Source organism: Rhinolophus ferrumequinum, chromosome 23 (genome assembly GCF_004115265.2).
Source record: "Rhinolophus ferrumequinum isolate MPI-CBG mRhiFer1 chromosome 23, mRhiFer1_v1.p, whole genome shotgun sequence".
Lineage (NCBI taxonomy): Eukaryota > Metazoa > Chordata > Mammalia > Chiroptera > Rhinolophidae > Rhinolophus > Rhinolophus ferrumequinum.
The window spans coordinates 36,238,997-36,263,548 of NC_046306.1; the positions used below are offsets into that span (position 1 = coordinate 36,238,997).

The following is a 24,552-nucleotide window of genomic DNA, read 5'->3' on the forward strand; positions in this document are numbered from 1 at the left end:
TAGATCATCGTAAGATTGTTCAGCAGAAACTCTATAAGGCTGGAGGAAGTAGACTCAAATATTCAAGCTATTGAAAGAGAGAAATTATGAGCCAAAAATAGTTTTCTCAGCAAAGATATCCTTTAGGTGTGAAGGAGGAATAAAGACCTTTCCAGACATACAGAAGCTGAGAGAATTATCTAACATGTGACCTGCACTACAAGAAATACTGAAGGAGACTATTCAACCTGAAACAAAAAAGCAAAAGAATAAAAAACCATGAGTAGTATTACGAACAGACAAATAGCAGCAGGAAATGGCAACCCCTACACCAGATAAGACACTATAAACTTAAACATAACATACTAGGTAAAGAAGGAAAAAAAAAGACTTAAAAAAAGAGAAGAAAGAGACAACTTGCTACTGCAGTGAAGAAATCACCTCACAGCATAAATAGGGATACTTTGTGACAACCAAAACATAAAAGGGGAGAGAGAAAAGGTCTGAACTGGCACAAGGGAATGGAGAAAGTAAGCGTGCTGAAGAAAATGGAATACTCTAAATATGAAACTTTCTTTTACATAAACTTAATGGTAACCACTCAAAAAAAAAAAAATCCAGAACTGAAATATATAACATTAAAAAAAAAGAAACAGAGGGAAAAATCATAGAATACCACTACAATGAAATAATAGATAGCAACCAAAAGGCAAAGAGACAATGGAAACACAGTCCTACTAGAAAACCACAGATAGAATGATAAAAGATACTCATACATCAATAATCCCTAAATGTAAATGGACTGAACTCACCAATAAAAAGGCACAGAGTAGCAGATAGGATCAAAAAACTAAACCCAACCATATGCTGCCTCCAAGAGGCACACCCAGCTATAAGGACAAAGGCAGACTCAAAGTGAAAGCGTGGAAACTGACACTCCAAGCAGGTGGTATCCAGAGAAAATCAGATGTAACCATACAGATATCAGATGAAACAGACTTCAGAATAAAATGGTAACAAGAGACAAAGTTGGACAATTTATAATAATAAAGAGGACTATACAACAAGAAGACATAATAGTCATCAATATTTATGACCCCAATCATGGAGCATCGAACTATCCAAAGCAACTATTAACAGAACTAAAGGGAGAAATTGACCAAAACACAATTATACTAGGGGACCTAAATACATCATTGACAGCTGTGGATAGATCATCCAAACAGAAAATAAACAAAGAAATATCAACCCTAAATGACACATTAGATGAAATGGGCATAATTGACATTTATAGAGCGCTTCATCCTAGAACAACAGACTACATATTCTTTTCTAGTGCACATGGAACAGTCTCAAGGATAGACCATATATTGGGGCATAAAACTAGCCTCAGCAAATTTAAGAAGATTAAAATCATCCCAAGGCTTTGAAATTGGATATCAGCTGCAAAAAGAAAGCAGGAAAAACCACAAATATGTAGAGATTAAACAACATACATTTAAAGAACGACTGGGTCAAAGAAGAAATAAGAGGAAAGATCAAAATATTCGTAGAAACAGTTGAGAATGAAAATACATCCTATTAAAATATTTTGGGATGCAGCGAAAGCAGTTTTAAGAGGAAAATTTATATCATTACAGGCATAACTCAAGAAACATGAAAAATCCCAGATAAATAACCTTGCACTACACTTTAAAGAACTAGAAAAAGAAGAGCAAATGAAACCCAAAGTCAGCAAAAGGAAGGCAATAATAAAAATCAGAGCAGAACTAAATGAAATAGAGAACAAAAGACAAAAGAAGAAATTAATGCAATAAAGATCTGGTTCTTTGAAAAGATTAATAAAATTGACAAATCCTTGGCTAGATTCACTAAGATAAAAAGAGAAAAGATACAAATACACAACATCAGAAATGAAAGAGGGGAAGTTATCACGGATGCCACAGAAATACAAAGGATTATCCAAGAATACTCTGAAGGGTTATATTCCACCAAATTCAATAACCTAGAAGAAATGAACATGTTCTTAGAAATATATAGCCTTCCTAGGCTGAATCACGAAGAATTGGAAAATCTAAATAGACTTCCTTAGACCTGTAAGGAAATTGAATCTGTCATCTGAAACCTTCCAAAAGCAAAAGTCTGTGACCAGATGATTTTACTAGTGAATTCTACCAAACATTCAGAGGATTTAATACCTGTCCTACTCAAACTCTTCCAAAACATTGAAGAAGAGACAATACTCCCTAGCTCATTTTATGAGGCCAGTATTGCCCTGATACCAAAACCTGGTAAGGATAATAAAAAAAAGAAAATTACAGACCAATATCTCTGATGAAAACAGATGCAAAAATCCTAAACAAAAATATAGCAAATGGAATGCAACAATGCATTAAAAAGACTATACATCACGGACAAGTGGGGTTCATTCCAGGGGCACAGGGAAGATTCAACATATGCAATTTGATCAATGTGATACACCACATAAACAAAATAAAGGACATAAATCATATGATTATATCAATAGATGCAGAAAAAGCATTTGACAAGATACAACATCCATTTATGATTAAAACACTTAATAAAATGGATATAGTAGGAAAATACTTCAACATAATAAATGCCATATTTGACAAACCCTCAGCTAATATCATAATTAATGGTGAAAAACTGAAGTCCTTTGCTCTGTGTTCAGGAACATGACAGGGCTGACCCCTTTCACCTCCTATTTCAACATAGTATTTATTGGAAGTCCTAGCCAGAACAATCAGGCAAGAGAAAGGAATAAAATGCATCCAGATAAGGAATGAAAGAGTTAAATTGACACTTTTTGCAGATGACATGATGCTTTACAGAGAAAACCCTAAAGACTCCACCAAAAAGCTATTAGAAACAATAAACGAATGCGATAAATTGCCTACTACAAAATCAATGTACAAAAATCCATTGCATTCCTATATACTAACAATGAAACCTCAGAAAATGACATAAAAAAATAATTCATTTTGCAATTGTAACAAAAAGAATAAAATACCTAGGAATAAACTTAACCAAAGGTGTGAAAGACCTATACACTTAAACCTATAAGACATTTTTAAAAGAAATTTAAAAAGACACAAAGAAATGGAGACATTCCATGTTCATGGATTGAAAGAATCAACATAGTTAAAATGACCATATCACCCAAAGCAAAATACAGATTTAATGCAATCCTCTTCAAAATTGCAATGGCATTTTTAAAAGAAATACAACAAAGAAATCGTCAGATTTGTATGGAACCACCAAAGACCCCGAATAGCCAAGGCAATCCTCAGAAGGAAGAACAATGCTGGCAGTATCACACTCCCTGACTTCAGCTTGTACTACAGAGCAACAATAATTGAAACAGTATGGTACTGGCAGAAAAACAGACACACAAACCAATGGAATAGAATCAAGAACCCAGAAATAAGCCCACATAAATATGGGCAGATAATTTTAGACAAAGAAGCCACAAACATACAATGTAGAAAAGACAAACTCTTCAATAAATGGTGCTGGGAGAAGTGGAAAGCCACATGCAAAAGAATGAAATTAGACTTCTGTCACTATGTACTAAAATTAATTCAAAATGGATCAAGGACCTAAACATAAGACCTGAAAAATAAACTGCATGGAAGAAAATGTAAGTACTAAACTTATGGACCTAGGGTTCAAAGAGCATTTTATGAATTTGACTCCAAAGGCAAGGGAAGTAAAAGCTAAAATAAATGAATGGGACTATACCAAACTAAAAAGCTTCTGCACAGCAAAAGAAACCATCGACAAAATAAAGCAAAACAACCAAATGGGAGAAGATTTTTGCAAACAACACCTCTGATAAGGGACTATTATCCAAAATATATAAGGAACATATACAACTTAACAACAAAAAAACAGCAACCCATTTAAAAATGGGCAGAGGACCTGAATAGAAAATTCTCCAAAGAGGACATACAAATGGTCAATAGACATATGAAAAATTGCTCAACATCAGAGAAAAGCAAATAAAAACCACAATGAGATATCACCTCACACCAGTTAGAATGGCTGTCATCAACAAGACAAATAGTAATAAGTGTTGGAGAGGCTGTGGAAAAAAAGGAACCCTCATACACTGTTGGTGGGAATGCAGATTGGTGCAGCCGCTATGGAGGGCAGTGTGGAGATTCCTCAAAAAATTAAAGATAGAATTAACATATGACCCAGCAATTCATCTCTTATGTATCTACCCAAAAAATCTAACAACACTTATCCGTAAAGATATATGTGCTCTGATGTTCATTGCAGCTTTATTTACAGTGGCCAAGACATGGAAACCAACCAAAGTGTCCTTCGATAGACGATTGGATAAAGAAGTTGTGGTATATATACACAATGGAATGCTATTCTGACATAAGAAAAGATGAAATAGTGCCATTTGTGACAACATGGATGGATCTTGAGATTATAATGCTAAACGAAATAAGTCAGTCAGAAAAAGTAGAGAACCATATGATTTCACTGATATGTGGTATATAAAACTGAAAACAACAGAAGAACAAGACAAACAGATGAAGAAACAAAAACTCATAGACACAGACAATAGTTTAGTGGTTACCAGTTGGTAAGGGGGGAAGGAGGGTGGTAGAAGAGAGTAAAGGGGTTCAAATATATGGTGATGGAAAGAGAACTGATTCTTGGTGACGAACTCACAATGTGATGTATAGATGATGTATTACAGAATTGTACACCTGAAATCTATGTAACTTGGCTAAAAATTGTCACCCCAATAAACATTAATTTTTTTAAAAATGAGCTTGGGAAATGGGACGTGCATAAAAAAATACATGTATAACAAGTATTAAATTGTAGTAGATAAAATTATTACATACAGGAATTATAAATAAATTTGTAAATTACAACTTCATTGGAAATGGTTTTTTCCCTTAAAGAGATTTATTTATTTATTTGTACGTAACACAAAGGCATTTGCATGAAAAAATCAAAGCTTAGGTCAAGTTTGAGAATTATACCTTGCCAACCTGTTAAATATTTAAACATATCTCAATGACTGGCTAAGTTGCATATATTTTATTCAAATATTGCCAGATATGTTATTAATTTATTTTATTTGATTATGTAGTCTATTTAGGTTTATGCTTTTTACTTTTTAGATATAAATCACCATAGAGAATATCCCCAATTTTTATTTTGATTAGGCTTGTCACATCTTTTAACACGTCTATTATTTTCTAAACAACAAAAAATCAAGAATCTCCTCAATCAAATTCCAGTTATTTCACCTATTAATAGTCTTCCAAACATGTATTAAATATCATTGATATAAATGTCTTTTATTTACTTTCTTAACTATGTGTTTCTGTCATTTAATTCTGTCTGTCTAAATTATACACATTCTTACAAGGCAGCTTCAGGTGGATTTTTATATTATGCTTTCTTTTTCGACCTCTTTGTCTTGTCTCACCAATGAAAAGGTAATTTTATGGATGACAGAGATTATTTATAATATTCCATGGCACTTCCATCACCTGGAAAATTTCTAAATATGTGGTAGGTATTTAATATAACAAACACAAAACTACCTTGAGCTTAACCTGAAACACTGTTTAACTTGTCTCATGGAAAATGTAAATTTTTTCCAGAAATTATGAATATTGTTATACAGTATAGCTAGATGCAGGTATAGCACTTCTTTTCATAAATTTTTCACCTTCCATAGCAAAGAAATAATATTTATTCAAAAAGATTTTAATTATATCCCCTGACAAATGGTCATACTAAGTCTGACAATTAAGTTCACAGACTTGCAACCATGCACTTACATTTGCAGCACTGTACAAACAGCTCGATAAGGTTTCGTAACCTTGGTATATCGGTGTCTCACAGGTGTGTTCGTGTAGACATGTGATGGTGTCCTTCTGAATGGTGTTCATTATTGTTGTTAAGTGTTTTTGTGCGCTGCCGTGAGAATGTCTGAGCTTGAATTAGAACAATGAACAAACATTTAATTTCTTGTTAAACTTAGCGAGAGTGGAAGTGAAATCAGAGACACGTTAGTTAAAATCTATGGGGATAATGCCATGAAGAAAACCGCAGTGTACAAATGGATTAAACGTTTTTCCGAGGGGAGAGAACGCATCACTAGTGAAGAGAGGTCAGGGCTGCCAGTAATGAACAGAACTGATGGAAACATTGCAAAAATTGATTGAGTTGTGCATCAAGATCATCGGCGGACTGTGAGAAGCATAGCAAAACAAGTAAACATCAATAAAGAAACAGTTCATTGCAGCTTTATTTACGGTGGCCAAGACATGGAAACAACCAGAATGTCCTTCAATAGATGAATGGATAAAGAAGCTGTTGTATATATATATAAACCATGGAATACCATTCAGCCATAAGAAAAGATGAAATAGTACAATTTGCAACAACATGGATGGATCCTGAGATTATAACGCTAAGCAAAATAAGTCAGACAGAAAAATTAGAGAACCATATGATTCCACTGACATGTGGTATATAAAACTGAAAACAACAGAAGAACAAGACAAACAGATGAAGAAACAAAAACTCATAGACACAGACAATAGTTTACTGGTTACGAGAGAGTAAGTGGAGAGAGGGTTTCTAGAAGAGGGTAAATGTGGTCAAATATACGGTGATGGAAGGAGAACTGATTCTGGATGGTGAACATATAATGTGAGGTATAGATGATGTATTACATAATTGTACACCTGAAATCTAAATAACTGTACTAACAATTGTCACCCCATAAACTTTAAATAAAAAAAGAAAAGAAAATCTTAACTGAAAATCTTGGCATGAGAAAAGTGTGTGCAAAAATGGTCCTGAAGGAGCTCACTGATGAACAAAAGCAAAGGAGAGTTGAAGTTTGCCAAGAACTTTTGGAGAGGGAAGGTGATGTTTCGAGCCGTGTTATCACTGGTGATGAAACATGGGTGTACCAATATAACCCTGAAACAAAGCGTCCAAGTTCACAATGGAAGTCAGCCAATTCTCCACGACCAAAAAAATTCCATAAGTCTAAATCAATGTTGCTAACCTTTTTTGATATCAAAACGATGTTGCTATCGTTTTTTGATATCAGAAGGTATTTGTACCAACTGGACAAACAGTTAACCAAGTTTACTATTTAGAAATGCTAAAAGGCTGCGTGAAAAAGTTAGACCATCTGAACTTTTCGCCAACAATTCATGACTCTTGCATCACGACAATGCACCAGTTCCTAGGGCACTGCCTGTGAGGGTTTTTAGCCAGTAAACAAATAACTGTATTGGAATACCATCTCTAGTCACCTGATCTGGCTCCCAAAAACTTCTTTTTTTTACCTGAAGATAAAGGGAATATTGAAAGTAAGACATTTTGATGACATTCAGGACATCAAAGGTAATATGATGTCAGCTATGATGGCCATTCCAGAAAAAGAGTTCCAAAATTCCTTTGAAGGGTGGACTAGGCACTGGCATTGGTGCACAGCTTCCCAAGGGGAGTACTTCAAAGGTTACCATAGTGATATTCAGCAATGAGGTAGTTAGCACTTTTTCTAGGATGAATTCGCAAACCTAATGGTCAGACCTCATATTTTTAAAAAATTTTACCTGGATCTACTCTTTAAAAGTTAGCACGAGAAAGTTGTCACATTACCTCTTCTTCATCCCCCCTTCTCAATGATTCTGCAAATTTCTCTTATCCACCATCATTCATTATCTTTCTGCCCATCAAAAAACAAATAATTTATTATATGCCTACTGTGTGCCCAAGGCTTTCATCACTGCTGCATTTAAGGCATATTTCTTACAATATAGCTGAGAGACAAGTATCATGTAGATCAGTTGTAAGACAGTATTCGCAAATGATCAAGTATAGCACAGGTACTATCATAGTACCCAGGAATTCAGTCAAATGTGTATGAGGATCAGGGCAGTTGGAGTACATTTCATGAACAATGTTGCACTGGCAGTAATCTTTAAAGGATGAGCAAGAGCAGAGAAATGATGCCAAGTGTTATGTAGGTGACATAGAGGACGAAGGGCAGTTCAGATGGAAGGATTTGTGAAATAAGTGTGCCTATATCCAATTGGTGAATCTCTAACTGAGAAGTGTTAACACTCATTACCACGTAAGTAGCAGTTGGTGCTAAGAATAAGTCTTTGACTGGAATGGTAAAATGACAGATCCTAACTTTAAGAAGGATTAATTCAACCCAACAATAACGCTATGGCATAGGTTCATCATCCACTTTTATTGGGATAGATATGAACAGAGGCTGAAGAAAGCTCAGTAAATTGCCCAAAGTCACACACTTGGGTATTTTTGACCCAAAGCTTTTCTACTACGTAATACTTCTTCCTATAGCAATCCTGGAATTATGGACAATTGTTTGAAGCTAGACTTTCTGAAAAACAAACAAACAAACCAACAAACAACAAAAAACACCCCGCCATATATTGTCTGTTTGCAGTAATAGTTAGTGCTGGAGCTTCTGAAAAGAGATTGTGCCTTGTGCCTTCAACCATATGGCATAGCCTCATGTCCTCTTTACTTCCTCTCTTACTTGCTCCTCAATTATAAGTTTTCTGAGAACAATAATGAAGCACAGGGTGCTGTGATCCGCCAAGGTTTTCTTTCCTCTTGTCATGTCAGCACAATGATAAGAAGACAAAATTTGAAGGTAGTATTGGTGACAAGGATGGTTAAGATCTGAAAAAAGTAACCAACGACTTATGAAGAGCTCAATACATAGTGAAAACATCTTTGTGTAGGGAGAAAACCACTGGGTTTGTCATCACAAGAAATAGTTTCTATTCCTGTTACAACCATCTTAGAATTGTGTGACTTTGCACAAACTGCTTAACATTTCTTTGCCTTAGTTTTGTCATGTGCCAACATAGTAATTGGTCACTTCCAAATAGAATGAATAACAATGTAAATAAATATTCACAAGCATTATAAATTTTAAAATATCCAAGTTTATTTCTTATGCAATATAAAAGGAGGTATTTCAATTATTGTCACCATATATATATAAACTTATTACAAAAGTAGTACAAATTTGTAATAAAATCAGATAATCAAAAAGAAGTAAATGCAAACCATCTCCTGTCCTACAGTCCAGAGATAAATTAGATTTTGTTGTCTATCCTTCAAGTCTTTTGAAATGAAAAATGAAAAAAAAAAACTAACCAAAAAACAGTCTTATAACTCGCTGTGTGTTACCTATCACAAATCATGAACATTTTTTCCCTATCAATATAATTTATTTCATAATGTAATTTTGATAGACCCAGTGTTCACCCAAAATCATACTTTGAACTGTGGAATTCTTATTTTAAATTATTCTCTATCCATTTATAAATAATATATAGATAGATAAATAAATACTGGCACACATCTACAATTTTTGAATATGTTTCTAAAAATGGAATTGCTTTTTCAAAATGCATGCAAAACCAAGATGCTTTTGATAATAATTGTTGAATTGGCCATTGTGTTTGCAGCACTAGGAGTGAATGTCATGCACTTAATAACTGAGAGATCACCATTCACAGAGTCAAAAATATGGACACCAACATTTGCATTAAAGACCTGAGTATTTTAGTCCATTCTGGCAGCTATACAGAATACCATAAACAACAGAAATGTATTTCTCATTGTTCTGGAAAGATGAAAGTCTGAGGTCAGGGTGCCAGCAAGATCGGGTTCTGGTGAAGACCCACTTCTGAGTTGCAGTCATTTTCTCATTTTATATCTTTGAATGGTAGACAGAGAGAGCTCCCTGGGGTCCCTTTTATAAGGGCACTAATCCCATTCATGAAAGCTACACCCTCATGACCTATTTACGTCCCAAAGGCTCTACCTCCTAATACCACCACACTGGGGGTTAGGGTTTCAACATATGAATGTTTCAACATATGAAGCATTCAGTTCGTTGCACAGGGTTTATGGTCCTATGAGCAGTATCTGAGAGTTTACTTTTCCCCATTTTTCTTAATGGGGCACATTCCCATGTTATCACTTTCCTACATGAAGTAAGATAATTAATGCATAATAAAGTGTATTTTGTTACTTGTATGGCTTGTCCTATTTTTCAGTTATTTATTTATTATATCTCTAAAAGTCTCATTTGAAATATTTAATCATATCCTTTATTGACATTTTATTGATTATTTCATCTATTTCTTATTGATTTGTAAAAACTCTTTGTATGTTAAAGTTATTAACCCTTTCAAGTATATGTTGCAAATAGTTTCCCAGTTTGTAATTTATCTAAATGATATTATTCTTTTATAACCAAAACAGTGAGGAATGGTAGAAATAAAGATGATGAAAAAAATGTAGGAAAAATGTAGAAAAATAAAGAATGGAAAGAAGAAGGTGGGTAGGAAGGAAAGGGAGATGGAAGGAAGAAAAGAATGAAGGTAAAAAATAAAAAAAGAAAGCAAAAAAGAAACCCTTTTTATAAGAGGATAAAGTTGAAAACTAAAAACTCAAAAAAAGCCATGATTTTAAGCCTATGTACTTCATCCCACTTTTTTTCTAAATGGAATTCTCCTTAGTTCTACTCCTCAGATACTTTTTATGCAAAGTAACATCCTTCCTGCTTACATGATATGGTGAGAGGAAAAATGCCTTCCCCCCAAAGATGCCTCATTTTGTGAATATGTTAGGTTACATTGCAAAGGGAAAATGAGATTGCAGGGAATTAAGTTTGCTGATTGACTGGCCTAAAGATAGGGATGTTACCCTGAATAATCTGGATGGGCCCAACGTCACCACAAGGGTCTTTAAAAATTGGAAGAGGGAAGCCGAATAAGAAAGTCAGAGGAGTCATGACTATGGAAGAATGTTCAGAGATGCAATGTTGCTGGCTTTGAAGATGGGAAATGTGGCCACAAGCTAAGGGTGGACTCAAATAGCTAGAAAGGCAAAGAAACAAAATTCTCCCCTAGATCCTTGAGACAGAAATGCAGCACTGCCAACATCTTGATTTTAGCCCAGTTAGATCCATGCTATACTTCTTTCCTACAGAACTGTAAGATAATAAATTTGTGTGTTTTAAGACACTAAGTGTATGGAAATTTGTTACAACACCACCAATAAACTAATTCACCAATTATCTTTAAATAAGCTTCAGAAATGCAAGATAAACTGCTTAACAAGTCTGAATTGTACTGTTTTTTCCCCCAAAATGGCACATTCGGTGTATAGAAAAAACTATAGAGTGAAGGAATTTATAAATTTTTAATTTAATTATGAATATTTATGAGGACTTGCCACATTTGTACATTTTTAATATGTGGCTCACATTGTTTAGTTTATATAGTTTAGAACTATATAATACATGCTCTCTGTAATGTGACATACATGAGTTGGCTGCCTTCTTAGGAAATGGGTGCTAACCATTTCTACTTGATGGTGCTGAAAAGCTACACATACATTATGCCTTCAATGGAAATCTAACAATGCATTGCTGTAACCAAGCAACCTGAATGCAGGAAGAAGCAGCAGGTATAGGCAGAAAGCAATCTGTCCCGTCCAAAGGGGAGGAATGTGCATAGTGTGTAGCAAATGCTGATACACAGCAGAACAGATAAAGACCTGGGAACAGGAGCCTTAACTAAGCAGAGTTTGATCTCATTAGGAAATTCTGGTAAAGCAAAGACAAAAACACTGCTTGAAGAAGGGAAGGTGTTCTAGACATCTTAACAGAGACAGGGTGCTTTTGAAAGACACTTTAAGTATCCTGGGTACACTGGTTTCTGTTCTGTAGTGGAAAACACTGAGGCACTTGAAAGGAAAAATAAATACTTTTGAGGAATACTATATGAATTAAATAACGTACAGAAGTAAGAATAACGATAAAAAGAAACAATAAACAAAAATCCTCCAATCTATATTGCACTTTATGGCCTAAATTCTACTCAGCCACATGCTTTTGAAGAGTTATTTATCTCTTTCACTTGCTATTCACTCCATAGTCACATCAATCATGTGATTATCTCTACCCTGCTACCTCAATGGTCCTTGTTGAGGTTATCAGGACCTCTTTGATGGGTGGAGCCAGTGCATATTTGATCCCATGACTTCATATGACCCTTTGCAGCCTATAACTTCCTTGACTGGGCAACCTTTATCCTGTTGACCACTCTGTTTTCCACTTTCTTCCTGCCAGCCCTTTCTAGTATACTTACCTGCACATAGGTCATCTCCAGCTCAGTCCCTCAGGCAGCTCCAAATCAACCCATCTAAAACTGAATTCAAAGTCTCCCCTACCCCATCCTCCTCCTCCTGAATCCCATATCTCAGTAATTGGTACCATCATGTGCCCAGTTGGCCAAGACAGAAGCAGCAAAACCATGCAGTGCCTTTTTTTGACTGATTGAGTTACAAATTAACAAGATTTGAGTGCTCCTTTTGGCCAAGGACCATTTAGGGGCTGGGGCTTTTTTTTTTTTTTTTTTCCTAATTTCTCCTAGCCTTATCAGCTACCTTGCAGAAAGCAGATTTAGCAATTTGTTAGACTCAGGGGGAACAGGTTTTCAACGTAATGGCAGGAGACCTGCTCTGTGAGGACTTTCCCTTTATCAGTCATTTTTTGCTTGGAATTCTGGCTTTGTCAAGTTCACAAACATCCATGAGGATACCAATATCTTCCCTACTTCATGGAAATCCTAAAAAGCTTGGAGCTCTTTATTTTTGCTAATAATATTTCCTTTCTCTGCAAATGAAAATTTCTCCTAGAAGCCCTTGATAATTATTTTTTAAAAAATTAAGAGATACTGAACAAGCCTGTAGAATGAAATTAAGCCATAAGAGAGGAGATTTGGAAGCACATGAAATAAAAGCCACAAGATCACTCTAATTGTTCTACATGGCAGACCTGCCTATACGAAGTCAGACAATTAAGTTCATGAACTCATCCTAGAAAAATTGCTAACTACCTCAGTGCTAAATATCACTATGGTCACTTTCAAAGTATTCCCTTTGGGAAGCCTATGCACCGATGCCAGTGCCTAGTCCACCCTTCAAAGCAATTTTGGAACTCTTTCTGGAATGGCCATCAGAGCTGTCCTCGTATTACCCTTGATGTTCTGAATGTCATCAAAATGTCTTCTTTCAATACTTCCTTTATCTTTGGGTAAAGAAAGAAGTCAGTGGGGGCCAGATCAGGTGAGTAAGGAGGGTGTTCTAATACAGTTATTTGTTAACTGGCTAAAAACTCCCTCACTGACAGTGCCATGTGAGCTGGTGCATTGTTGTGATGCAAGAGCCATGAACTCTTGGCGATGAGTTCAGGTTATTTTCATCTAACTTTTTCACACTGCCTTTTCAGCACTTCCAAATAGTAAACTTGGTTAACTGTTTGTCCAGTTGGTACAAATTTATAATGAATAATCCCTCTGATATCAAAAAAAGTTTAGCAATATCAATATCATTGCAACAAGTTCACAAACTTAATTGTCAGACCTCGTATGTGTGCAAGTCCCTGAAATTCTGACGAGGAAATTGTAAAATATATTTCCTGTGCTCATCCTTTTATTTTCTTGGGAGTGGAGAGGCTGCCTTAATAGTCCATGAGGGTAACTTTCTCCTTCATAAAGTGCTCCTTTTCCCCTGCAAACCACAGGCCTCTTGGAAGCTACTCTCTATCCATGAATATGTCCCTTAGCTAATCTAAGGGTCCTGGCCACGGACCTTGATAACTGTGCCATCCAATTGCATGGTTTCAAGCACAGAGGAAAGTATATACTATCTTATGAAGAGAATAACTGTTCTTTAGTCCCAGAAATCGCGTGATGTGGGCACCTGCTCACAAGCATTGGTGTTGGTTAGACATCGCAAATTAGCTCAGCTTGGATATCCAAAAAGCAGGACATCTATTGTTTCTGGAAGATTCTAATCCAGCACACAAATATCAGTACATTTTTAGACCAGTGTTTCTCAGACTTAAGGTTGCATGAGAATCACCTGGAGGACTTGTTAAATCAGAGTGCTGGGCCCCTCCCCCAGAGCTTTCCTATTAAATCTATTAAAGATTCAATAGATCTTTAATGAGACTGAGAATTTGATTTTCTAACAAGTTATCAGATGATAATGATGCTGCTGGTCCAGAGACCACATTTTAGACTAAAATTCTGTGGGGGGTTGTTTGTTTCTTTATATTCTTTTTGCTTTCCCCAAAAGACTATTAATTATGGAAACTTCAAGTAAAGGAGTAAGAGAAATTCCAAGTCATTGCAAAACGCAGGGTATATTTTGTTTTTCAAAGTGTGGGACTGTTTGTTATTAGGAAATGAGATGCTATTCCCAAGGCAGTTATCTTTAAGAAAACAATCTTTCATATTAACTCTGTCTCCCATAAAAGAAGGTGAAGTAGATATTACAGACTTCAAAGCAGGTTAGATACTTCCTTATGAAGGGGTTTCTGAAGTGTATAAAACCAGCTGTTAACTGAAAAGTGGGTATTCATGGGAAACTAGTTGGTTTTCACACTCATTTTTTTATCAAAATAAGAACTTCAGTTATATTTGTACTTTTTGTGCAGAATCCAATAGGGTAATCTGACAGAGAGATTCTGTGAATAAAAGAGCATCTATTATGAAATTAACATCAAAGAGATGCCTTAAGATGAAATAGAGCCTTAGCCTCTGGGTGGTCTCTGCCTGGGAAGAGAAGGGGATTTTCTGGAATGGGATTTCTGAACATACAGAACAATATCATCTGATGGATTGCTCTTCATTTTAAAATGTTGTCTGTATTATTTTGTCTAAGAACCTTTCATTTCATTTTTGTCTTCTAACTAAGAAGTATGATGCTTGAAGAACTGTTACAAAAAAAAAAAAAAGTGCAGTGGCACTGTGCCCACACTTATTCAGTCTCCTAATTGCTCCAAATTTTGAATGGCATGACTCCCTGTCTCCATTGGCTATCATCTTTTACATATTGTCTTTTTGGTTCCTGGTTTTGTTAGAAATAAAAATTCTTGTTAGAAATGTGTTGCATAAATATGGCTCAAGTGAACACATTATATAAAATGATGTTGAACTAAAGTAGATTTCATTAATAAGTAACAGCACATTAGGTGCTTTACAGACCAGAAATACTCTGTGCTTGATTTTAATACAAATAATACCAAAATATTAAGGCATGTGTTTTGTAGATTTTCATACGCGAAGAAAATTTCTCTTATGAAAAATGTTGTTGATCAAAACATGGTGTATCATTCCTCTGCTTAAAGTTGTTTAATTTTCAGGATAAAGTTTAAATGTTTCAACCTGGTGTATTAAGCAGGATTCTACAGAGAAATACAACCAATAGTTTATATATATATATATATACACACACACACACACACACACAGAGGGTGCCAAAAAATGTATACACATTTTAAAAAAGGGAAACTGTATTAAAATTGTAATACTCAATATATACCGATAACAGAAGATGAACACAAGTCATGTTTGACCTTTGCAATTACAAGACGTGCTCAAAGTGGTTACCGTCAGCACCCAGTCAATTCTGATTGTGGCAAACTACTGCTTGAGCAATATTGACCAAAGTGTCCACTTGTATACATTTTTTTGGCACTCCCGGTATATACTTTATTTTACTATAATATGAGACCAGGTCTTATATAGTATAATATAATATAACACCAGGTCTTACATTAATTTTTGCTCCAAAAGATGCATTAGAGTTGATGGCCCAGCTAGGTCTCCTTTTTGGGGAAACAGGGTATATATATTATACCGGTATATATACTAGTATATATATTACATATATACTAAAAGATTTATTATAAATAATTGGCTATGCAATTATGAAAGCTGACAAGACCCAAAATCTGCAGTTGGCAATCTGGAGACTTAGAAGATCTAATAATATAATTTCAGTAGGAATCTGAAGGCCTAAGAACCAGTAGAGCCAATCAACAGTGTAGTTTCAGTCCAAATACCTGCAGGCTTAAGACCCAGGAAGAGCCAGTGTTTCAGTTTGAGTGCAAAGGTGGGAAAACTCCGATGTCTCAGCACAAAGGTAGTCTGACAGGAGTTTCTTCTTACTGATGGGAAGGTCACCTTAAAACTGATTGAATGAGGCCCATCTACATAAGGGAAGGCAATTTGTTTTACTCCGTCTACTGATTAAATGTTAATTTCAACCAGAAACATCCTTACAGACACACCCAGGAAAATGTTTGGCAAACGTCTGGGCACCCCAAGGCCCAGTCATGTTGATACATAAAATTAACCATCATTCCCAGCAAGGATGATTGTGGGGACAGAGCCCCAAAAAGCAGTTTCCAGGCTCTCGGCCTCACATAGAAAGGTGCTGGCTCAGGTAGTAAATGGCCATCGACTGTGATCAAATGGCCAGCAGCTGTGGCTAGTTGGCCGTCAGCTGTAACCAGTGAGCCATTAGCCATGAATATAACTGCCGTGGCTGGGCTAGAAGAGAGGAGTGGGGGCTAGCAAGAAGACGGTGGCTGAGTCTGCAAGCGGCGCAGTGAGGGTTGAGAATTGTGTTGCTCCTGGTTTCTGTTTCTCCAACCCAGCCGCCAGCGAGAGTATAGTGGTGTGACTCCCCTACCTATGGCTCCGTGGGTGTTCCTTTTTGGCCTCACCATGTCCTGCGTTTTTATATGGGGAGCGGGAGCGGAGACCCCACCTGACACCCCGCATGACACTTGGCGAAGTCTGCAGGATCCCCTGCACTACACATGGCGCAGCGAGCAGGGTACGGTGCCGGCCAAAGCTCTCCAAAGGACGGTGGAGCAGTTTGTGCCTATGAACACTCAGTTTCAGGAAGACCAGGAGGAGCAGCTGCCTGAGAGCTGGACCCCGTGGAGGGGTGGGAAGACGTGGATGGTTCCCCAACCAGCAGAGGCCGGAGAAAGCGAAGGTCGTTGCGGCCCTGTGGGCTGGGAAGTGCTTGCTGAGGCAGCCCGGATGCAGGACTTGTAGTCCCAGGAGGAATGACTTGCTGAGTCCTCCGTGGGAGCTGAGGGTGAGGTCAAGGTCATCCCTCACCCCCAGGACAGCCCTGGCAAATGACTATGGACTATGGGGAATTGCCTTCCATCCCTAATTTAATGGACCACTTGACTGTTTGGGAACATACAGCCATGTAATGGAACTGGCGGATGTTTGCTATTGTGTCTTGACCGGCCACCATCGAGAATATGTAAGCACCTTGACTGTGAGTGGCTATTGTTCCAGCACGGTACCCTGAGAGGCCCAGAGAGAGTGGCAGTGCCCTGAGAGGCCCTGGCTGTGTCCAGGAAGCCGGGCTGTGCCCAGAGAGAGTGGCGGTGCCCTGAGAGGCCCTGGCTGTGTCCAGGAAGCCGGGCTGTGCCCAGAGAGAGTGGCGGTGCCCTGAGAGGCCCTGGCTGTTTCCAGGAAGCCGGGCTGTGCCGAGAGAGAGAGTGGCGGTGCCCTGAGAGGCCCTGGCTGTGTCCAGGAAGCCGGGCTGTGCCGAGAGAGAGAGTGGCGGTGCCCTGAGAGGCCCTGGCTGTGTCCAGGAAGCCGGGCTGTGCCCAGAGAGAGAGTGGCGGTGCCCTGAGAGGCCCTCGTGTGCCCGGGTAGACTAGTGGTACCCTAAGAAGTCCAGGAAGTCTGGCTGTGCCCAGGAGTACTGGTGGTGCCCTGAGAAACCCTGACTGTGACCAGAGAGCTTGGCTGTGTCCAGGAAATAGCATTCACCTCCAGGTTCCTCGCACAGGGCCCCTCGCGGAAGACGCTTGTCGCGTAGATTGTGAGGCGAGAGCCTGTAGGGGTGGAGTGTGGGGACAGAGCCCCAAAAAGCAGTTTCCAGGCTCTCGGCCTCACATAGAAAGGTGCTGGCTCAGGTAGTAAATGGCCATCGACTGTGATCAAATGGCCAGCAGCTGTGGCTAGTTGGCCGTCAGCTGTAACCAGTGAGCCATTAGCCATGAATATAACTGCCGTGGCTGGGCTAGAAGAGAGGAGTGGGGGCTAGCAAGAAGACGGTGGCTGAGTCTGCAAGCGGCGCAGTGAGGGTTGAGAATTGTGTTGCTCCTGGTTCCTGTTTCTCCAACCCAGCCGCCAGCGAGAGTATAGTGGTGTGACTCCCCTACCTATGGCTCCGTGGGTGTTCCTTTTTGGCCTCACCATGTCCTGCGTTTTTATATGGGGAGCGGGAGCGGAGACCCCGCCTGACACCCCGCATGACACTTGGCGAAGTCTGCAGGATCCCTTGCATGACAATGATCTAGCCAGAACAGATCCCTTTATCCTTAGTTCCTCCTAGAATTTCGCTCTTCCCTCATTCATAGCTAGTTTTATTTCCTTAAAAGCATCTTGACTACTCATTTCCATGTGTTTTCACAGCCACTTTTCACTCTGCTTGAGTGCAGTTACCCTTGTCTGAGTTTGAGTTCCCCCAGAAGCAGACCTGAAACAAAAATTCAAGTGGAACTCATTTATTTGGGAGATGACCCCAGGAAACATCAGGGGAGTGAGGAAGTGAGACAGGGAAGTGAAGGTGAGCAGTAAGGTTAAATTATAAGCCCATTACCACTGGACAACTGGGGTTCATTTCCATAGTTGGGAAGGGGGGGACTCTGGGAGACAGTGTAGAACATGCTTCTGAATTAGCCCAACTGAGAAGCAAGGGAGCTGGAGTACTTATATGCAAATCCTGTCAGTCATTTATGAAAAGATGCACTCTGAGTGGGGGTGATAAATTCTCTGATATTTCTTGAGTAGGCTCAAGCAACCCGGAGAAAACCCTCAGGTAAAGAACCCCAGGGACTGGTGGCTGGGTATCAGGCTGGCAAACACTGAAGTGTCAAGAAGCAAAGGAGTGTAGGCAGGGCACCCACATCTGCTGGGCATCTACTGCAGCCTTTCTTCTTCCCTAGCTAATTCTCACCCCTTAGGATTCAGCTTAAGTCTCATCTCCTCTAGAAAACCTTCACGGACCTTTTCTCTTACTGAGCTGCCTTTTTCTGTTTCCTGACAGAACCTTTGCTTATCTACGTCAGAGAATCTGTTACTTCCTATTCTGATTGTTGTTTTACTTTTCCATATCACCCATTTCTTTGTGAGCTATTTGAACAAGCAATTGTCAACCTTTATCTTCAGGACCTTGCATAGTTCTGGCACATGGTGCTGGTCAATACATGTAGTAAAAGTAGTATAATAATGGCATCATGACACTAGCAGCTATTTATTGAATACTCATTCTGTGTAAGCATTTTACATGTATTACCGACTCTAGAGGCACTTTTATGATCTCTGTTTTCCAAATGAGGAAGCTGACGTATCGGTTTACAAGATTATACAGCTATATATAAATAGCAAACCCTAGCAGTCTGATTCCAGATCTTGTATATACACTTAACCACTATAAAAATAAATGAGTGAATGAGTGAAATGAATGAATGAGTGAAAATACCAAGTCTGATCCTTCAACAGATGAGGGTCATTTTGGGGGCCATACTATCAGTACAGTCTATAAAGTCCAAATATTTGCTCTAATGTCACATTTTCTAAGAACCCTTCCAAATAGCCCAACTGGAAGCATCTATCCCTCCTCTGACACCTTTTGTAATGGCACTGACTACTCTCTACCATATGTTATCTGCATGTCTTAGTATCCTTACTGATGATAAATTTCTAGACAACTGTTTAAGAGTCTGATGCATCTTGGTGTTTTCTACTTCCCCAAACACAAAGCCTTGCACACAGTAGGTTAACAATGAGCATTTGCCAGATGGACTAATGGGTATATGGGTGACAAGCAAAGAGATCTTGGGCTCTTCCTTTATCCTCTTCCTTTATCTTTCCCTAGAAATTATGGAAACTCTTTTTCACCCCATTCAAAGATTCTAGAGAGTCCATTGTCAGAGAGATTTTAGACGGTGTTTGGAATACAATTCTGTTTAAATATACCATGTTTCCCCCAAAATAAGACCTAGCCGGACAATCAGCTCTAATGTGTCTTTTGGAGCAAAAAGTAATATAAGACCTGGTCTTATATTATATTACATTACATTACATTACATTACATTACATTACATTACATTACATTATATTATATTATACCTAGTTTTATGTTATAGTAAAATAAGACTGGGTCTTATATTAACTTTTGCTCCAAAAGATGCATTAGAGCTGATTGTCCAGCTAGGTCTTATTTTGGGGGGAACACAGTATTAAGACCAGGGAAGAATCTGTGAGGAATTTGCTTTGTACATTTTGATAAACATTTACTTAGAAAATTGTATTTCTAAGAAATAGGTATTCTTCCTCCCCAAATTGCATTTATAGGAAGAATGAAATAAATAAATTGTATAGATAATCACTAATGTTTTTAACGTATTTGAATGGAGGGAATTTTACTCCTTTAAAAGTTAACTTTGCCATGAAGAATTACTTTTCTAAAATCTCGAATTAAATTTATTTTCCATTTCCACTGACCAATATATCTCTAAGCATTGTTTCTAATTAACACTAAGAAGAGTGCCAGATTCAATAAATTTCTCTAAGTTATGACTAAATTATAAAACACATCCAGGAGGAAGTTGCAAAGCTGTACCGAGTCCCTAAAGTTTTCAAACCATCATATAGATACATGATGTCCTAATATGTAGGTGTGACAGAGGAAATAACAAAAACTTAATTCAGTGGAAATTTCCTTAATGAGTCTAGTGTAAACCTAATTACATTAGGTGCCAGGGAACACAAAGGAACAGAAGACATGGTCTTTATCTTTGCTGAATTTATGATCTCGAGATGAGTTATAGAAGACAGAGATGCTACTAAATAGTAGACTGTGGGATTTGATGGTAATAATAGCTAATATTCAGCATTTAATGCTGTTTCAGTAGCTGTCCTAGTGCTTTATGTGGCATTATCTCATCTAATCCTTACAATTCTATATAGGAGGCAGTATTATTATCCCACTTTATAGCTGATGAACCTAAAACCAAAGAAGGTTAGGTGACTTCTCCAAGATCATATGCTTAATAAATGGGTAGAAGAGCCAGTATAAAGACCTAAACCCAAAGGTCCTTAAAATTCATACTCAGATAACAGTAAAAATAAGGTACAACAAAGAGAACATGATTTATTCTTCAAACTTGGGTTGAGCAGATGTTATGGAGCTTCAACTTAGCCTTAAAGGATGGGTGTGAATAGAGATGGAAAACGCCATTGCTTCCAAGACTGAAGCAAGTAGAGGATGCTAAAGGAGCCCTTGAGAAAATAGAGAAGAGTGTTGTCACACATGTAGGTGGTAGCATGAGTGGAACAGGGTTGGTAAAACTGAGAAAAGTAGTTGGAAACAGATATGTTAGCCTTGAGTATGACCCAAAAGAGTGTAGAATTTTCTCATTAGGCAGAGCAGAGTCACTGATAGGTTGTGAACCAGATCAAAGCTGTATTTTAAGATTGATCTGGTAGCTACATAAAAAAGGAATTGGAGTCAGGAGTGGGAAGAAGAGGGGACAGTTAGGAAACCACAATATAGGTAAGGCAAATGGCACTGTTAGTCTGAATTTGGGTTGCAATATGAGAGCAGAGAAGAGGAAACATGGAGATGGACAGGATTTGGCACTGCCTGGATATGAGCAATATTTAAGGAGAAGAGATGACAACATGTCAAAAGTTCAAAAAAGCAAATATCATCCATAGTGCAGAGGAAGCACATGTCCTTGTCTAGTTAAAGTGGTTGCACTAGTAGATGAGATGAGGGGAGTTCAATGGGAATAGTGCAACTAGTGAGGACACTTTAAAGCACGTTGTTAAAGGTTTGGATTTGCATGTGTAGCAAACTAGCATTTTTCATGGTGCAGTGCAGGGATTGGTTATTGTGTTGATCTACAACCAAATATTGATGCCCTTGTTTCTCAGGCATACATATCTTGAGTTAAGCATACATATCTTTAATAAGAATAGAAAATGTTGCCTTCGAATTTTTATTTTTATTGTTTTTAGGAATTGAAATGACATATGTGTCTATGCCTAACTTTTATAACAAAAATTATGCATATATAGCTTGTTATGAATATAGAATATTTTTAAAGGAAATATAAACCCTCGATGTTAAATTGTGCTCTAATGTATATACTTTCTTCCTAATTTAGCGTGATAATATGACAGTAAAAATGCATGCCATGATTTATCACTCTTTTTTCTTACTAAATTTTATTTTTTCTTTGATTTTTTTTATTAGTCAAATTGGAGAAGTCAGGTGTTTCTAGCTTCCATGTGAATTTTTATTGGTTGTTTTCTATTTTTTAATAGATGATAATGAAGAAGAAGATGTTGACATGAAAGAAGATGCAGGTATTAAATTTATAATTTTGTCCTTAGAGGAAGGGCAAGGATCCTTTTTGTTGCTTATGCACACTTCATATTTTTAAAGAAAAGACAAAATAAGGTTAATAAAATAGAAACGTATACCCAAGTCATAAAGTAAAGAAGTAGTTGTGCTAACTCTTATGGCTAATACAGGTAGTGCATTTAAACATTAAACTTGACTTTGAAGTTCTTGACAGCTAAGGTAAAAATGAAATATGATGTTGTAGCTAGTAGAATTGTGTAACAAATCACCCCCAAAACTTAGTGGCTAAAACACCCACTTCTTATGCTCATATATTCAGTGAGTCAAGAATTCAGACAAAATACAGCAAAAGTGATTTGATCACCCTGTTCCACAAGGCCTAAGACCTAAGCAGGAAGACTCAACATCTAGGGACTGGAATCATTTGAAGATTTGCCCACTCACATGTTTGGCTGGTGATTGAAACTGGTTATCCACTGAAACCTTAGCTCAGGCAGTCCTTAGCTGGGGCAGTGTTCTGAATCACCTACGCATGACCTGTTTATGTGACGTGGGCTTCCTCACAGCATGGCGTCCAGGTTCCAAAGTGGTTTCTCTAAAGAGAGTGAGTGAGCCAGAGGGAGCTGAGCCCTTTGTGTGATTAGCATCACTTTTATCCAACTCTTTTCTTTGGAAAAGTCAATCAAGCCCACCCAGACGTGGGGAAGAGAAAATAGACTCAATCTCCTGATGGGGAGCAGTGAGGGTCTGCAAAGTATGTAGGACCTGAAATGTTACTGTGACTATTTTTGGAAAATACACTTTGTACATGTGATATATTGCTCACACTATCAGAAATTAAGACGTCTGCCAACTCCTCAAGAAAGACCAGTGTTTGGTGAGAGAAATCTAGTGGCTAAAAGCATAGACTCTGGACTAAGGTAACCACTCAATATGTGCCTGATAATTAATGCATGCATCAATAGGCCTGAATTCAATCCTAACTCCATCACTTATTGACTTTGGGCAAGACTCTTTTCTCTGTGACCCTCAGTTTACACCTCTGGGGACAATAACTCACCGTATATGTAGTCTTGTTTGGGGAATTAAATTATATCAAACCTGAAATGCTTCTTGGTCCATAGTAAACACTTACTAAATTATTGTTTCTTTCTCTCTCATTCTAACAGATATTGGAAGGGTATAAGACTTAATTCTATGGTATAAGAGTTCCATATTCTCCATTTTAGCAGCTACACTACTCTAGGAAGGAAATGGGGTCAGGTTTCAAAATGCAAATGGTATCTTAAAGGTCCTCATTTTGCATAACATCCTATTCAATGTCAGAACTCCGTACAAACCACTGACAACCTCAGTCTGAGCAGCTCCATTAACAGGAAACTCTTTAAATTCTGAGGGAACCAATCTCATTAGGCGAGGTTTGGTTAAAATTGTCCTTCTCCTTGTTAAAAGTTAAATCTCTCTCCCTCTCCTGACCTCTCACTGTCTTTGTGGAGAAATAACACTAGTTCCTTTTCTTCATAACAGTTCATTGGAACACTGATCACAGCTACTATCTACTCTTCTTCAGTCTGAACATGTCTGATTCCTAAAGTTCCTTTGGTCTCCCCAGGTCAATGGATCCAGAGGACATGAGAAGTAGAGGGAGGATCTAAAAGTCAGGAGCAGGGATGAAGGAGGTGGAAGAGGGATGGTAACAACAGCTATCAGGTCCCTTTCTGTATTTCCTTGACACTCACTCTTGCTTTGCAATACCGACAGCTTTCTAAGGAAAGTTCTTGTGATTCTCAGATGAGTGCTTTTTGCTGGTGATGAAAGCAAACTCATAATACCAGGAAATTAATTTCTCTGGAGCATCCTTTAACCACTGATGGATCAGTTCTCCTGCAGGACACATTGGAGGCATACTCTATTCCAGCTCTGTTCATTAGAAATATAATGTGAACCTCAAATGTGAGCCTTATGTATAATCTCAGATTTTCTAGTAGTCACATTGAAAAACGTAAAAAGAAACTATTAGTTTAATGTATGTAAAACATTATCATTTCAACATATAAACAATATAAAAATTATGTCAGATATTTTATTTTTTTCATACTAAGTTTTTGAAATTTGTGTTTTGCATTCACATCTCCATTCAGACTAGTCACATTTCAAGTACTCATGGGAAATATGTGATACTGGACAGCAAGATTCTGTATCATTGCCCAGAAGTCCCCGGTA

General features: G+C 37.7%; 1 protein-coding gene across 2 annotated transcripts in view; it reads left to right on the plus strand.

Annotated features, from left to right (window-relative positions):
* Positions 1-24,552, plus strand: part of MACROD2 (mono-ADP ribosylhydrolase 2) — a 2,095,255-nt gene that overhangs the window by 1,895,452 nt on the left and 175,251 nt on the right. For both annotated transcript variants that reach the window (XR_004421812.1, XM_033094758.1), the window contains exon 10: positions 22,290-22,331. Coding sequence is in view for 1 of the 2 variants with exons in the window: in XM_033094758.1 (XP_032950649.1) it covers positions 22,290-22,331 (42 nt within the window). In the remaining variant the exon portion in view is untranslated. The remainder of the gene's footprint in view (positions 1-22,289; positions 22,332-24,552) is intronic.